The following is a 17,156-nucleotide window of genomic DNA, read 5'->3' as shown; positions in this document are numbered from 1 at the left end:
GGGAGGGGAGCTGTTGCATTGTGGTAAACTGTGGTCAATGACATGAGACAAAGTATATGTGAACTGCTCTATGGAAAGTGAATTTGCTCTGTAAATCTTCACCCAAATCAAAATAAAATAAGGGAGGAAAAAAAAATGTCTAGGAAAGGTTTATACATGGAAGGAAATTTTCTTTGTTGGTTACTAGAGGTGTGAAGGGAGAGGAAGGGACACTGCAAAATAAAATGCATTGACCCATGTGACTTTAGTTTTGTGTATTTCACTGTAAATAACTTATATTTCAATAAAATGCATTAAAAGAAATATTCAAGCAGGAAGTAGGATGGCTTTCTTTGAGATTTCTAAATGGGTGGCCAAGCAGAAGTAGATATTTTCAAAAGCCCCTTTAACACTAAAAGTCTTGATTGCGAAGATCCATCAGTAAAAATCAAGAAAGACAAAAGAAATATCACATATTTCTCATGTCCTCAGAAAGCTTATGATCATGTAGAAGCCTAAGAACAAAAAATCCACAAGCTTGTTTAGAATGGCATTCAATTGAATGTGTTAAACTTTTAAGAGGATTAAAACAATGATGGTTGAGATGGTGAGGAGGGGTTCAGAGAAAAGGTAGGAATTGACTACATCTTAAGGAATAAAAAACTCCGTCATCGCGTTGGATCTGACTCATAGCAACCCCTCCTTGGGTTTCCAAGGCAGTATCACTATGGAAGTTGATTGCCCAATCTTTCTTCCAAGAAATGGATGATGGGTTTAAATACACAGCCTTCAGGTTAGCAGTCAAATGCATCAGGCACTATGGCAGAATTTAAATCGGAAAAAGAATAAGAAAAGACATGGGAGCTTTGATGGTGTAGTGCCTAAGGCACTTGACTGCTAACCAGAAGGCTGGTGTTTCAAACCCGCCAGCCACTCCTCAGACGGAAGGTTGGGCAATCTACTTCCATAGTGATACTCCTCGGAAACCTAAGGAGGGGTCGCTATGAGTCATCTCTGACACCATGGCACATAACAACAACCATCCTTTTCAAAAAAATTTCTTCTTCCTCAAGTAATTCTCTAGCTTTTTACCCTGGCTCATTTTCTCCATTGCAATCAAATCTGAAAGTATATTTCTTTTTAACTCATTTAATGTCCTTCTCACTAGAGTATGAGTTCAGTAAGTTCAGGGACCTCATCTCTCTTATTCACCACTGTAACTCTAGTAAATATCTATATCTAATGAGATGCAATCAAAAGAGAATTTTCTTTGAGAGACACAGAAAAGTCAGGAAGGCAATTCTGCTGAAGATTGTATTTAGGATTCTGCCTAATTTTCCCTTGTTTCAACAGATGGTAAGTCTGAGTCTCTGTAGAAACTACGAATCTCGTGCAGAGGGTAAGTAGGGGGCAGAGAGAAGGAATAGCCCAGGAGCAGATTAGAGAGACTTGTGCACACCACACACATGCACACACAGAGACATGCTGTGTTAATCTTAGATAACATAGGGAAATTTGGATTTAGGGCCTATTTGAAAAGATTGTAGGTTTAAATACTTAAACATTCTTTTGGATAGCAAGTCAAATTCTCATGAGGACAAATGTACCAACAGAATGCTAAGGAGTATCTAAAATAACACAGATCACCTTACTCTGTGATATGTATTACAGGTCACATAAGGAAACTAAAATTCTATGCAGCCTTGCCTAAATACAGAAACCATTAGCGCTGTTAAAATGATCAGCACTGGTGACTCTGACACCCAAGGTGAACGACTGCTTTGCTTCAGTAGTTCTTTTTGCCGTTTTTTACAAGTACATTTTTATTGTTTTATTCATGTTAAGGTTTATCATTATTGCAGTTAACCTCACATTTACTTTGGCTAGTATCCTTCTTTGAAAGTCTTTCACATCACAGTTGGCTTTGATTTGTTTTTGGTCAAGCTCCATTAATAATAACTCAAATTTGAATAGTGCTTTGGGCTTATAAAGAATTCATGTTATCATTCATAACCCCCTGTGGGTACAAATAGCTCTGTAGGATAGGTAAAGATTAGAATTTCTATTTTATTTTATGAGGAAACTGAGGCTTAGTGAAGATAAGGGACTTGTCCAAAGTCATAGACATGGAGAATAGCAAAGCTAAAACCCAAGTTGAGGTTTTTTGCTTTTTCTATAATGTTTGGTAAATATTACATGGCACCCATCACTAAGCCAGCCTGGCTGCCAAAGGTCCAGTATCCACATACTTTAGATATGTTTGTTTACACATATTCATGCATTTATGCACATATGTGGTTTATGTGGTTACACACACACGCACACATACACACATCAACTGCCAAATAGAAGTCGAAGAAAGCAATAAAGAGAACCCAAAACATTATTGTGTTCTGTCTTCTCAGGAAAAGAAAAAAACTGCACTAGAAAACCCATTACCACCATTTCTTCTCAGCAGGAATTCTAAAGCTCCTTCTTTCCCCACCAGGTGTTTGTACAGTGTTACACATATCTGATGTTCTCTTGAGTGATTTGGGAAGTACCACCACACTCCTTTGACCACCAAAAATACCCTCAGGTACAGGGGGTATATTAGTAAGGATAAGTCAAGCAGTAAATTCTAACCAGGGCCCCTATATAAATATTCAAGTTAAACTGAAAAAAAAGTTTATTTAAACAAAGAGCCAGAGAAATGGCAGATGGAAGACCTTCGGAGGTGGTTTTGGGGAAAGAAAGGCCAAGCCTACAAGAGGAAATAATTGTAATAAGGCAGGATCCCACTGGGCTTTTGGTATTTAATTGGTCTTCTTCCAGGCATTTCACCTCCTTCCAGTTTTCCAGTATTTTATTAACTTGTCCTGATTTAGAGATTATTAAGCATAATCCAACACATCCAGTGAATTGAAGGAAGGCTAAAAGGCCAACCATCCTAGCTTATTATTAAAGACATCCCCACAAATTTAGAGTTCAATAATTAAATTCCTTCATCCTCAAAGGCAGGAGTAAGTCCCAGTTTATACATTACCATGTATCACCACATATTTCTGGTGTGTGGATTAACACTTTCAACTCTCTAGTGACTACCCTAGAAACATTGAATGTTAGAGCTAGATGGCATACTAGACAGCAACGAGGCCTTTTCTCTTTTTAAAAAAAAAACAAATGAGGTTGAAGGAATTTTTGCAATGCACATTTCTAAAATGAGAAATAAGGTCAGAAATTCTTGACTTCTTTGTGAAAAAAAAACAAAGAAAATAAGTGTGAATACACACTGCTGTCGAGTCAGACCCAACTCATAGCGACCTGTCTTTGGGTTTCCGAGGCAGTATCACTATGGAAGTAGATGCCCAACCTTCCTTCCGAGGAGTGGATGGTGGATTTGAACCGCCAGCTTTCTGGTTAGCAGTCAAATGGCTTAGGCACTACGCCACCAGAACTCCCAAGTGTGTATAGGACACTGTAAATTGTGTTTAGAAGCATGTACATTAGAATATGTCTGCATAATCATAGAATAGCTCTGGGAAAACATGGAGGAAAACAATAAAAGTGATTACTTCAAAGAGATCAGAAGTAGGAGGGAAATTTACTTTTGTCTGGATATACTTTGCTACTCATTAATAGTTTACACATCTGTCACTCTTACTAAAAGAGTGCAAGCTCCTTGAGGGCAAGGCCCATTTACCATATTATACTCACCTTTGCAACCCCTGGACCTACAACTATTTCTGGTAATCACTCAACAAATTACTGTTGTATGAATACTTATGATAGATGTTCTTTTTCCATCTAAAATTAATTTTGCTCTTAATGAGTATAAATCAGTATGAATATTGTGGCTCTTTCCAAATGGTTTATAACAATTAATCATACTTAGAAAGACAGAAAATAACAGCTTTCTATCTTCTTCCATCTTACTACAATATAGATTATTTAGTTGTTGTTGTTGTTGTTATGTGCCGTCGAGTTGGACCTGACTCATAGTGACCCCTCCTTTGGTATCCCCGGCAGTATCACTACAGAAGTAGATTGCCCAACCTTCCTTCCGAGGAGTGGCTGGTGGGTTAGAACTGCCAGCCTCTGGTTAGCAGTCAAGTGCCTTAGGCACTATGCTGCCACAGCTCCCAGATTATTTAGAGTACCCTTAAAATAAAGTTTCCAAATTATTCTGATTTATGAAACAGGGAAAGTTTTATCATTTTGCTGACAAATGCTTCTTCATTTTTCCCTGGGGGGTGTGAGGAAATATACTTAGAAAAAAATTGCAAAACTGAATTTTGTGGTAGGATTTTACATTAAATATTTTCTCAGGTGCATTTTATTAGTCAAACTTCTAGTCTGCTCACACTCAGCATTACACTTGAATAGAATGTCACACAATCAATGTACATTTTCTAAAAAGTGGAAAACTGTGGTCCAGAATTTAGTAAGACAGAAGCAAAAAAAAAAAAAAATTGAACTTCCATGAGAATGGAAATTAAATTATTTGTGGACAGAGTTTTGTCAACATTTACAGAAGACACGTTAAACATTATGAGGAACTTACCATTTCCCTATTTTCCTCTCTCTCTCTCTCTTTCTCTCTTTTTCTCTCTCTCTCAGCAATGAGCACTATCATGATGCTCCATTTAGGATTCCAATTTTCACTAATTATCTTGACAAGGCATAAAAGTGTACCATATGATCAGGAGCTCTGGTAGCATAGTGGCTAAAGCACTTGACTGCTAACCAGAAGGCTGGCGGTTCAAACCCACCAGCCACTCCTCAGAAGGAAGATGGGGCAATCTACCTCCGTAGTGATACTGCCTCGGAAACCAAGGAGGGGTCACTATGAGTCGGGTTCGACTCGACGGCACATAACAACAACAACATATGATCATGCATTCCCAGTATTAGTATCATAGAAGATAATGAGCAGACTTGTGTGTACTGCACTCGCCCTCTAGTGTGCACTTGCTAACACTACATTTCTCTGAGAAGTTCAGTCTTCAGTAGAGGATGTTTCCAGAGGACTTTTCAAGCTGTTTTTATAAACAGGTTAAAAAAAAAACAAAACTCTTTGCCATCATGTTAATTCCAACTCATAGTGACCCTATAGGACAGAGTATAACTGTAACTGCGCCATAGGGTTTCCAAGGCTGTAATCCTTACGGAAACAGATGCCCACATCTTTCTCTCGAGGAGTGTCTTGTGGCTTTGAACTGCCAACCTTTTGGTTAGCAGCCAAGCACTTAACCACTGTGCCACCAAGGAGCCTTATAAATAGATAAGCCTCCATTTATATTTATTCTATTATCTGCTAGTTTGCAAAAAGTTCTATTAACATGATAAGAAACAGGGTTTTTTGTTTTTGTTTTTGTTTTGAGTAATTAAACATCTCCCCCTAGTATATTTATACAAATAACACATATAAACAATAGTACATAACACTTTCATAATAATACAAACCTAAACTTTAATCTACTACAGGCCTAATTACCTGAATTCTAAACTAATGACTTCATAGTATTTAAATAAAAGAAAGGAATAGTATCTGTATACATGCATAATTATGATCACGATTTTTTAAATGATATTTTGGGTCTGTTACATGAACCTTTTTTTCTTCAGTTCAGAAGTCTTCTGCAGTTTTTGTTTTGTTGTTGTTATTTGTTTTTTAACCTTTCACATTTTTCTGTGACCACAGGAAGCAACCAAAGGCATCTGACAGACGAAAACTCTCTTCCCTGAGTTAAAGCCAATAAATGATTAACTATCTCCATTTAGAGTAGAATTTTGGCACTTAGGAACAGAGCCTGAGTAACAACAAGTTTGCCTTCTTCTAACAGAACCCCCTATCCATTAGGATTAGCTTTGATGCAAATGACAGAACATCCAAAACAATGGTGGCTTAAAGAAGATAAAATTTTGTCTCTTGAGTAAACAGGGAACTCTGGTGGCATAGTTCCTAAGGCATTTGACTACTACCCAGAATGGCTCGTGGTTCAAACCCACCAGCCACTCCTCGGAAGGTTGGGCAATCTACTTCCATAGAGATACCACCTTGGAAATCCAATGAGGGGTCGCTAAGAGTTGGAATCAACTCGACAGGAGTGAGTTTGGTTTTTGAGTAAACAAGGTCCAAAGTTAAAGATTGATACGGAGAGTCCCTGTTCAACCACAGGACTGCTTCTACCTTGTTGCTCTGCCATCTTCAGTGCTCGGCTCTCACCTCATAGTCCAAAATATCTGGTCCATTTCCAGGGAACATATCCACATTCCAGCCAACAAGAAAGAGAAAATAGAGAAGAGGGGGACTCTCTTATAGGCTCCTTAGAAACTGCACACATTTACATTATTTTATCCAATTGGCCCAAACTTTGTCACATGGCCACAGAAATGTTATCTTCATCATGAGTTGCCAGCTGAAAATCAGAAGCGTTAATACTATGGAAAAAGGGCAGAATTGATATTCGGGGCAACTGGAATTCTCTCCTATAGTCTATGTTCCCACCAATTGCCAGATCCTACTCTTTTTTCTATTTATTTGTTTGAATAGGATTTCTTTTGGTTTTGTTTTTTCCTATGAAAAGTATCATGTTTCTTTTCATTTGCTTCCAGCCATGAAGTTCTTGTGATAAAGACTATTGTCTCCCCCCTCCTTTTTTTTACCCTTCTGTGTTTAAATAAAGAAGCTCTGGTGATGTAGTGCCTAAGGCATGTGACTGCTAACCAGAAGGCTGGCAGTTCAAACCCACCAGCCACTCTTCTGAAGGAAGACGGGGCAATCTACTTCCGTAGAGATTCCACCTTGGAAACCCAAGAAGGGGTCGCTATGAGTCGGATCCGACTCATCGGCAGTGCGTTCAGTGGTTTTTCTTTTTCTCTCTTTTTTTTTTTTTTTTGGTGTCTAAATAAATCCAGTCCCTTGGCCTGCAGGTTTTCACCATGTTGGTACATTCCTTCCCTCTGCAGGTGATGGCTGGGCCACTCGCCCCTCTTCAGCTGCTGGGAGCACTGCTTACCATTGCCCTGGGCTACATCAGGCTCATCCAGGCTGGTGCCTACTATGGGATCAAACCGCTGCCACCTCAAATTCCTCCTCAGATCCCACCGCAAATTCCACAGTACCAGCCCCTGGGCCAGCAAGTACCTCACATGCCTTTGGGCAAAGATGGCCTTGCCATGGGCAAGGAGCTGCCCCACTTGCAATATGGCAAAGAGTATCCACATCTACCCCAATATATGAAGGAAGTTCCACAGGTGCCAAGAATGGGCAAGGAAGCAGCACCCAAGAAAGGCAAAGGTAACAGAATCTGGAGGCGGGCAGCTAAATTTCTGAAACTTTTACTTTAGCTCTTGTTACTGACGTTTATAAAATGCCTTGCTATTGTTAGCTGCCTTCGAATTGGCCACAGGAGGGCCCCAAGCACAATGGGATAGGACCAACACACAGCCTGTACTGATAAAGGGGTGGCTGTGCACGAGGTGCTTTGGTCAGGAACTGAGCCTGAGTTTCCCACACGGAACACGAGAATTCTACCACTGAACTTCCACTCCTGTTCAAGTCCTAAAGAAAGATACAGATAAAATTGTTGTTGTTATTTGCCATTGAGTCGGACCCGACTCATAGTGACCCCTCTTTGGGTTTCTGAGGCAGTATCACTATGAAAGTAGATTGCCCCATCTTCCTTCCGAGGAGTGGCTGGGGGGTTTGAACCACCAGCCTTCTGGTTAGCAGTCAAGTGCCTTAGGCACTACACTACCAGGGCTCCTACAGATAAAATTATTATTTTATATTTGTCCTTATTATTTCAACTAGTACCAAATGAAACAAAATATCTTTGATACCAAATCATTTTGTTTCCTTATTATGTATTTGTTCCAACATTCTGCAGCTTCTTAATGAGCATCTATTTTGGGGTCAGGCTCTGGGCCAGATTCTGAGGAATAAAGCAGTGAAAAAACTAAATGAGAAAAAGTGATAAGTCAGTTTTCTGAATTAGGAGAAGAGTGTTGTAAAGACCTGCTGCTTAAAAAAGAAAGGAAAAAGAAAAACATTAAAAAGCATTTTGCGAAAAAAAAACAAACAGAAAACACACTTACTGCCATCAAGTCAATCCTGACCCGTAGCGACCCTATATGACAGAGTTGAACTGTACCATAGGGCTTCCAAGGCTATAATCTTTACTGAAACATACTGCCTCATCTTTCTCCTGCATCGTGGCTAGTGGGTTTCAACTGCTGACCTTTCAGTTAGCAGCCAAGTTCTTAATCACTGCACCAGCAGGGCTCTTTTTTGTGTGAATTAGGTGCTATATAAATGCAAAAGTTTTTAATATTTCATAATTAAGCTACTACACATATCACTCAATAAATTGACTGAGGGAGACTAGAAGGTAACAGATTGTATCTAGAGAAGATACCTGGGAATCTATCCCACTCAAGGCATGCCATTAGGTGCCACCGAGTCATCACTGACTCACAGTGACCCTATGCATAGCAGAACAAAACACCACCCTATCCCGCAGCAGCTCCATGAACCTTGCTATACTTGAGCCCATTGCTACAGACACTGTGTCAGTCTATCTCGTCTAGGGCCTTCCCCTAGTTTGTCATTACCAAGCATGACATCCTTCTCTGGGTCCCTTCTGACAACATAAGCAAAGTAGGTAAGACAAACTCTGGCCATTCTTGCTTCCAAGGAGCATTTTGGCTGCACTTCCTCCAGGAGAGATCTGTTAGTTCTTTTAGCAGTCTACAGTACTTTCAGCATTCTTTACCAGCACCACAACTCAAAAGCATCAATTCTTCTTCTGTCTTCCTTATTCATTGTCCAGCTCTCACATACATATGAGGTAATTGGAAATATCATGGCTTATGTCAGGTCCTCAAGGAGACATCTTTGCTCCTCAGCATTTGAAGGAGGTCCTTTGCAGCTGACTTGCCCACTGCTCTATGTCATCTGATGTCCTGACTGCTGCTCCCATTGGTGTCAATTGTAGAACCAAGCGATGGGAAGTCTTTGACAACTTCAAATCTTTTCTCCATTTATCATGACGCTGCTTATAGGTCCAGTTGTGAGGATTTTTGTTTTCTTTATATTAAGATGTAATCCATACTGCAGACTGTATTCTTCAATCTTCATCAGTAAGTGCTTCAAGTCGTCCTCATTTTCAGCAAGCAAAGTTGTATAGTCAGCATATTGCAGGTTGTTAATGTTTCTTCCTCCAATCTTGATGGCAAATTCTTCTTCATATAGTTCAGCTTCTTGGATTATTTGCTCAGTACATAGATTGAATAAGTATGGGGAAAGGCTAAAACCCTCACACACTCCCTTCTTCATTTTAAACCATGCAGTGTCGCCTTGGCATATTTAATAACTATTCAATAACTATAAGGTGCCTAGCACAATGACAGACACTTTCGTATAAATTCATTTGGTTTATCTGGAGTTCTAAGAAACCTAACATTTATAGGCAAAAAAAAAAAAAACCCAGGTGCATCAGAGGAGCAATTCTCTTTGAGGAGATGAAGGCCATTCCCCTTAGTCCCTACACTAGCAGGATGCTCCACTCCTGGGGAACCACTGGCTTCAGCAATAAAAGTCCTAGATGCCAGAAATGAGAGAGACCTAGTCATTTAACATCTCTGAGCCTACATTTCTTCATCCATAAAATAAGGTTGTTGAAAGAATCAAAGATGTAAGATAAGTAAAAATGCTGAATAAGTGCTAAAGCACCATAGGTTCTTCAACAGCTGATCACTGAATAGCTGGTCTTTCAATGAATCCTCAATAAGAACAGAGAATGTTCTAGGCACTACGATAGACACAAGGGATTCATGATGAATAAGACATAAACCTGCTCCAGATGTTGTTGGTAGGTGTTGTTGAGTTGGATCTGACTCATAGTGATCCCATATACACAAGAACGAAACACTGCACCATTCTCACAATCATGGCCATGTTTGAAGACACTGTTGCAGCCACTGTGTCAATCCATCTCGTGGAGGATCTTCTTTTTCACTGACCCTCTACTTTACCAAGCATGTCCTTCTCCGGGGACTGGCCCTTCCTGAGAACATGTCCAAAGTACATGAGACAAAGTCTCTCCATCTGTGCTTCTAAGGAGTATTCTGGTTGTACTTCTTCCAAGACAGGTATGTTCATTCTTCTGGCAACACATAATATATTCACTATTCTTTTCCAACACCATAATTCAAAGGCATCAATTCTTATTCTGTTTTCCTTGCTTATTTATTGTCCAGTTTTCACACGCCTGTGAGGCAATTGAAAATATCATGGCTTGGGTCAGGCAAGTGGTAGCTGCCCCAGATGCTCCCTTAATATAGTAACAATGCAATTTGCTGCTTAGAAATTACGTGCCATTATAATACTGTAATAGTATCTATTAGCATAAATGAAGGCACCCTGGTGACACAATGGTTAAGTGCTTGGCTGCTAACCAAAAGGTCAGAGGTTCAAACCCACCCAGAGGCTTTGCAGGAGAAAAGACCTGGCAATTTGCTCCCATAAAGATTGTTGTTGTTGTTGTTATATGCCGTTGAGTTGGACCTGACTCATAGCGACCCCTCCTTGGGTTTCCAAGGCGGTATCACTACAGAAGTAGATAGCCCAACCTTCCTTCTGAGGAGTGGCTGGTGGGTTTGAACCGCCAGCCTTCTGGTTAGCAGTCAAGTGCCTTAGGCACGACACTACCAGAGCTCCTAGGAAATCCTATGTGGCAGTTCTACTTTGCCATATAGGGTCACTGTGAGTCAGAATCCACTTGACAGCAGACAACAACAACAGCATAAAAGACATTCTCAATTTTCTTCTCTTTAGGAGTTGACATTACATTTAGGGGATTATCTAGGTCATTTGCTTTCCTTCCTTTTGTGAATGGCTTGCCTGGCTTTGGGGACTTCCTGTAGTTATTCACATGAGTAAGAGAGAATAAATCAGGGAATTTGGAGAATGTGAGTTCTATGGTTCTTTTTGTTCCTTGGCAGTAGCTCAATGAAAAATAAAATGGTCAAAATTAAGATACTACTATTGGTTAAAATGATACTTTGGGTCTATAAATTTCATTTCTTTATATGCTATTCATTACTCCCAGTAGCATGGGACACATAGAGTTGTGTTTATGTGCAAGGCAGATCATAATCGTTAACAACATGTGCTTTGGATTTCAATATCAATTCAAGAAATCACAACTTTTTTCACATCTATTATTTCAGCTTGTAGTATAGGATTATTATTCTCACTGTTCAGATAGGAAAGCAGAGATGCTGATGGCTTAAGGGGCAGGTCAAGGTCTCATGTCAAGACGAGGAAGAGAAGCAGAGATCCCAGCTCCTAAACCAGTTTTGTCCCTATCCATACTGCTTGCCATCCTAAAATACCTTACTCACCTTTCCTGTTTAAAAAGCACATTTGCAAATGAGAAATAATTTATTAAAGAATTAATATTTGAGTTTATGAAATCCTATACCACATTAAAGCAAGTCTATTTGACCCCAGAGGACAGATGTGGAAAGATGTTGTTAAATAAGATACAAAATGATATACTTCTATTTTTCCCTGAGAAGTCCAAGCTGCACTGAAGGCATAGGCGAAACACAGGCTCCAGGAATCGATTGAATGCCAATTGAAATGTTTCAATAAATGGATGCAGCCCTGAAGGTGTCACTCTTCTCTGCCAAGAAGTTTGGAAGACAGTTACCTGGCTAACCAATTGGAAGATATTTGTACCCATTCCAGAGAAAGATGATCCAATGTTGTTGTTGTTGTTATGTGTCGTCGAGTCGGCCCCGACTCATAGCGACCCCTCCTTGGGTTTCCGAGGCAGTATCACTACGGAAGTAGGATTGCCCAACCTTCCTTCCGAGGAGTGGCTGGTGGGTTTGAACCGCCAGCCGTCTGGTTAGCAGGCAAGTGTCTTAGCCACTATGCTACCAGAGCTCCCAGATGATCCAATAGTATGCAGAAATTAGCAAACAATATCATTAATATCACTTACATGTAAAATTTTGCTAAAGATCATTCAAAAATGGTTGCAGCACTATGTTGATAGAAATTCAAGCTGGATTCAGAAGAGGTCATGAAACAAGGGATATCACTGCTGATATCAGATAGACCTTGGCTGAAAACAGAGAAAGATGTTTACCTGTTTATTGACTATGCAAAGGCATTTGAATTTATGTAGATCATAACAAGTTATGAATAACGTTGCAAAGAATGGGAATTCTAGAACACTTAATTGTGCTCATGAGGAACCTGGGCATAGACAAAGAGGCAGTCATTCAAACAGAACAAAGGGATACTGTAGGTTTAAAATCAGGAGGTGTGCATCAGGGTTGTATCCTTTCACCATACTAATTCATTCTGTATCTGGAGCAAATAGTCCAGGAGGCTGGAGTATATGAAGAAAAATGCAGCATCAGGATTGGAGGAAAACTCATTAACAACCTGTAGATAAAATAACCTTGCTTGCTGAAATCAAAAACTTGAAGCACATACTGATGAAAATCTAGACTACAGCCTTCAGTGTGGATTACACCTTAACATAAAGAAAACAAAAATCTTCAACTGAACCAATAAGCAACGTCATGATAAATGAAGAAAAGTTTGAAGTTGTCAAGGATTTCATTTTACTTGGATCCACAATCAATGTCCATGGAAGCATCAGGAAAGAAATCAAATGATGTGTTGCACTGGGCAAATCTGCTGCAAAGGATTTCTTTAACATGCTAGAAAGCAAAGATATCATTTTGGAGACTAAGGTGCACCTGACCCAAGCTATGGTATTTTCAGTCACCTCATATGCACACAAAGCCTGGTTAATGAATAAGGAAGACTAAAAAAGAATTGATGCATTTGAATTGTTGTGCTGTCAAAGAACATTAAATATACCATGGACTACCAGAAGAATGACAAATCTGTCTTGGAAGAAGTACAGCCAGAATCCCCCTTAGAAGCATAAATGGTGAGACTTTGTCTCATGTACTTTGGACATGTTATCAGGAGGGACCAATCCCTAGAGAACAACATCCTGCTTGGTAAAGCAGAGTGGCCAGCAAATAATAGGAAGACCTTCAACAAGATTGGCTGACATAGTGACTGCAACAATGAGCTCAAGCATGACAATGATTGTGAAGATGGTGCAGGATCAGGCAGTCTTTTGTTCTGTTGTGCATGGGGATCACTGTAAGTCAGAGCTGACTTAATGGCACCTAACAACATTCTTCTCTGAGTCCACATGATAATGACTTTCATCATCAACATTACACTATATTTCAAAACATGATTATTTAGCCAAAAATTATCATATAGAAAATTAAGGAAATGAAAAAATATAAGTAGAAAAAATTAAAATGTAGAATAACTCCAACATTGTTTAAAATACACAGGCGTGCACACACACACACACACACAATCTAGAATATGCAAGATGGAAATACACACAAATGTAAAGTTTTTATCTCTGAGTTATAGGAGCTCTGGTAGCATAGTGCCTAAGGCATCTGACTGCTAACCAAAAGGCTTGCAGTTCAAACCCATCAGTCACTCCTCAGAAGGAAGGTTGGGCAATCTACTTCCGTAGCGATACCGCCTCGGAAACCCAAGGAGGAGTCGCTATGAGTTGGATCCAACTTGACGGCAGTGAGAGCAGAACTATAGGCAACTTTGATTTTTCTTTATATTTCTTTGAATTTTTCAACATCTTTGTAGTAAACATACCATGGTATTTCCAATTCATGTACTTGGAAAAATGTTGCTTCATTGCTTTTTAGTTTTTCACTTAGTCAACACTGATAAAAGCAGGTACATATATCAATTCTCAGAACGATGCCTCAAATATGTCAAAGAAATTATCAGCGTGATTGTCCATTAAGAACTTATACAGTCCTGGAAGATGAGCACATCATTCCTTATCTTTCTTCCTACTAAATAAGCAAATGTATCAGAACTATGTCATTATTTCACTGACATGAGGACTAATCAGTATTAATATTTCTGTCTCTTTCTGTGTCTTTCTCCATTCTCTTCTCTTTCCCAGCAGAAATACCATTAGCCAGTTTACGAGGGGAGCAAGGTCCCCGTGGAGAACCTGGCCCAAGAGGACCCCCTGGACCCCCTGGTCTACCAGGTCATGGGATTCCTGGAATCAAAGGAAAACCAGGGCCACAGGGATATCCAGGAATTGGAAAGCCAGGTATGCCTGGAATGCCAGGAAAACCAGGAGCCATGGGAATGCCTGGGGCAAAAGGCGAAATTGGACCTAAAGGGGAAATTGGCCCCATGGGGATCCCAGGACCACAAGGACCTCCAGGGCCTCATGGACTTCCTGGAATTGGGAAGCCAGGAGGACCTGGGTTACCAGGGCAACCAGGAGCAAAGGGCGATCGCGGACCCAAAGGACCACCAGGACCTCCAGGCCTTCAGGGTCCTAAAGGAGAGAAGGGCTTCGGGATGCCAGGTTTACCAGGGCTGAAAGGTCCACCAGGGATGCACGGCCCTCCTGGCCCTGTTGGACTTCCAGGAGTGGGTAAACCAGGAGTGACAGGCTTCCCTGGGCCACAGGGACCTCTGGGAAAACCAGGGCCTCCAGGAGAACCTGGGCCACAGGGCCCTGTTGGGGTACCAGGGATTCAAGGACCTCCCGGGATGCCTGGAGTTGGAAAACCAGGCCAAGATGGAATCCCTGGACAGCCAGGATTTCCAGGTGGCAAAGGGGAGCAAGGACTGCCAGGGCTACCAGGACCCCCAGGCCTTCCAGGTGTTGGGAAACCAGGCTTCCCAGGAGTCAAAGGTGACCGTGGCGTGGCTGGTATTCCTGGGGCTCTTGGGCCGAGAGGGGAGAAGGGACCAGTAGGTGCCCCTGGAATAGGAGGTCCCCCAGGAGAACCAGGCCTACCTGGAATTCCAGGTCCTATGGGCCCTCCAGGTGCTATTGGTTTTCCTGGACCCAAAGGAGAGGGTGGAGCTATGGGGCCACAGGGACCATCAGGTCCCAAGGGTGAGCCAGGACTTCAGGGCTTCCCAGGAAAACCAGGTTTCCTTGGTGAAGTGGGGCCCCCTGGCATTAGAGGTTTGCCAGGTCCCATAGGGCCCAAGGGGGAAGCTGGGCACAAAGGTTTACCAGGGCTCCCTGGAGCTCCAGGACTGCTTGGACCTAAGGGAGAACCAGGAATCCCAGGAGAACAGGGTTTACAAGGTCCCCCAGGTATCCCAGGAATTGCAGGCCCTAGTGGCCCCATTGGACCACCAGGAATCCCAGGCCCAAAAGGGGAACCAGGCCTCCCAGGGCCCCCTGGGTTCCCCGGAGTAGGAAAGCCAGGAGTGGCAGGACTCCACGGCCCCCCAGGGAAGCCTGGTGCCCTTGGTCCTCAAGGCCAGCCTGGTCTTCCAGGGCCCCCAGGGCCTCCAGGGCCTCCAGGGCCCCCAGCTGCAATGCCCCCTACACCACCACCCCATGGAGAGTATCTGCCAGATGTGGGGCTAGGAATTGATGGTGCGAAAACTCCCCAAGCCTATGGTGCTAAGAAAGGCAAGAACGGAGGGCCAGCCTACGAGATGCCTGCATTCACCGCTGAGCTAACCGCGCCCTTCCCGCCAGTGGGGGCCCCAGTGAAGTTTGACAAACTTCTCTATAACGGCAGACAGAACTACAATCCACAGACGGGCATCTTCACGTGTGAGGTCCCTGGCGTCTACTACTTTGCCTACCATGTTCACTGCAAGGGGGGCAACGTGTGGGTTGCCCTGTTCAAGAACAACGAGCCCATGATGTACACGTACGACGAGTACAAAAAGGGCTTTCTGGATCAGGCGTCCGGGAGTGCGGTGCTGCTGCTCAGGCCCGGGGACCGGGTGTTCCTCCAGATGCCCTCAGAACAGGCCGCGGGACTGTACGCCGGGCAGTATGTCCACTCCTCGTTTTCAGGATATTTATTATATCCCATGTGAAAAAGAAGAAAAAAGAGAGAGAGTAAATAGAAGAAAAAAAGTGACAGTGATGCACCAAAAAATCAAATGAAAAACATAAAATTGCTTCAAAATGTTTATACGGTTGTAAAGTTATATTTAAGTGAAAATGTGGACCATCATGTATAAATAAAAACTAAAATTCATGTTTAATGCTCTGCACAGCAGCTTGTAATTGAAAATGATGGGATAAGATTTATGTATCAAATACTGACGTGTGTTGTACCCACTGGAATCATATTAGCTGATATATGTTATATGCTGCCATCATAACCTGCTTATTCAGATCAGTCAAAATATTTCAGTATGAACGATCATAGCTAATGAAAGTCACTCACTCATATCATTTACTTTCAAGTATCTATAAGTACAGCTTCGAGACATTTACAGGAGAATAATTACATACCATATTTACTTGCATAATTTCCTCTGTATTTATGCAGAAACTTTGACATGATGAGGGGAGAGAGTTGGGTGTTACTGCTCCAGCAGATGGGCATGACACAGCTTTAGTCCAACGAATATGTCTCTCTTGTCAGAGGCTGTGTCAGTTAGCATTGGGAATCTTACTCTAAATTGTGTCTCTCTAGAGATCCTGAGTTGTGCAAATGGTTAAACACTCAACTACTAGCTGAAAGGCTGGCAGTTCAAACCCACCCAAGGCACCTTATAAGACAAGGCTGGAGATCTGCTTCTAAAAGGTCAGCACCTTGAAAATCCTATGGAGCAGTTCTTCTCTGACACACATGGTGTCGTCATGAATTAGAATCATCTCAACAACTAACAACAGTGTCTCTGAAAGAACAGGTGAACCAACCAACCAATGTGTGTTTATTCAGTGCTCTCTCTGTGCTTAGCACTGGGTGAGACATTTTAGTGGGGCATCAGGCAGTGCCCTACAAGGAGTTAACAAGCCAGGTGGGAGACATGAGCAGTGATTATTAATTCATCTAGTCCTTAAAATTAGTTTTGTTTTCTTTCCAATTTCTTTTTTTCCTTCTCTGTGTGTAATTTCTACTATGACCCAACTATTATAAACACTTGGAAATTATTAGGGAAAAAAAATAATAATAGTAAGCCCTCCTTCAAAAATTATTTAAAGTTATACAGTTTTCTGGAATGTTTATTATCAATAAACCCCAACCCCCAACCCATCGTCATTCAGTTGATTGCAACTCATAGTGCCCCTACGGAACAGAGTAGAACTTCC

At 41.5% G+C, this 17,156-nt stretch overlaps 1 protein-coding gene across 1 annotated transcript; it reads left to right on the top strand.

Annotated features, from left to right (window-relative positions):
* The first annotated feature begins 6,933 nt into the window (after positions 1–6,933).
* Positions 6,934–15,928, top strand: COL8A1 (collagen type VIII alpha 1 chain). The gene is made up of 2 exons (XM_007945791.2): positions 6,934–7,261; positions 14,019–15,928. Exons 1-2 carry the CDS (start codon positions 6,934–6,936, stop codon positions 15,926–15,928), a joined length of 2,238 nt encoding a protein of 745 aa, XP_007943982.1.
* The last annotated feature ends 1,228 nt before the right edge of the window (positions 15,929–17,156 follow it).

Source organism: Orycteropus afer, unplaced genomic scaffold (genome assembly GCF_000298275.1).
Source record: "Orycteropus afer afer isolate SDZICR_OR568_19922 unplaced genomic scaffold, OryAfe1.0 scaffold00143, whole genome shotgun sequence".
NCBI lineage: Eukaryota > Metazoa > Chordata > Mammalia > Tubulidentata > Orycteropodidae > Orycteropus > Orycteropus afer.
The sequence above is the reverse complement of the archived record's forward strand: the minus strand, read 5'-3'. Positions and strand labels throughout refer to the sequence as shown.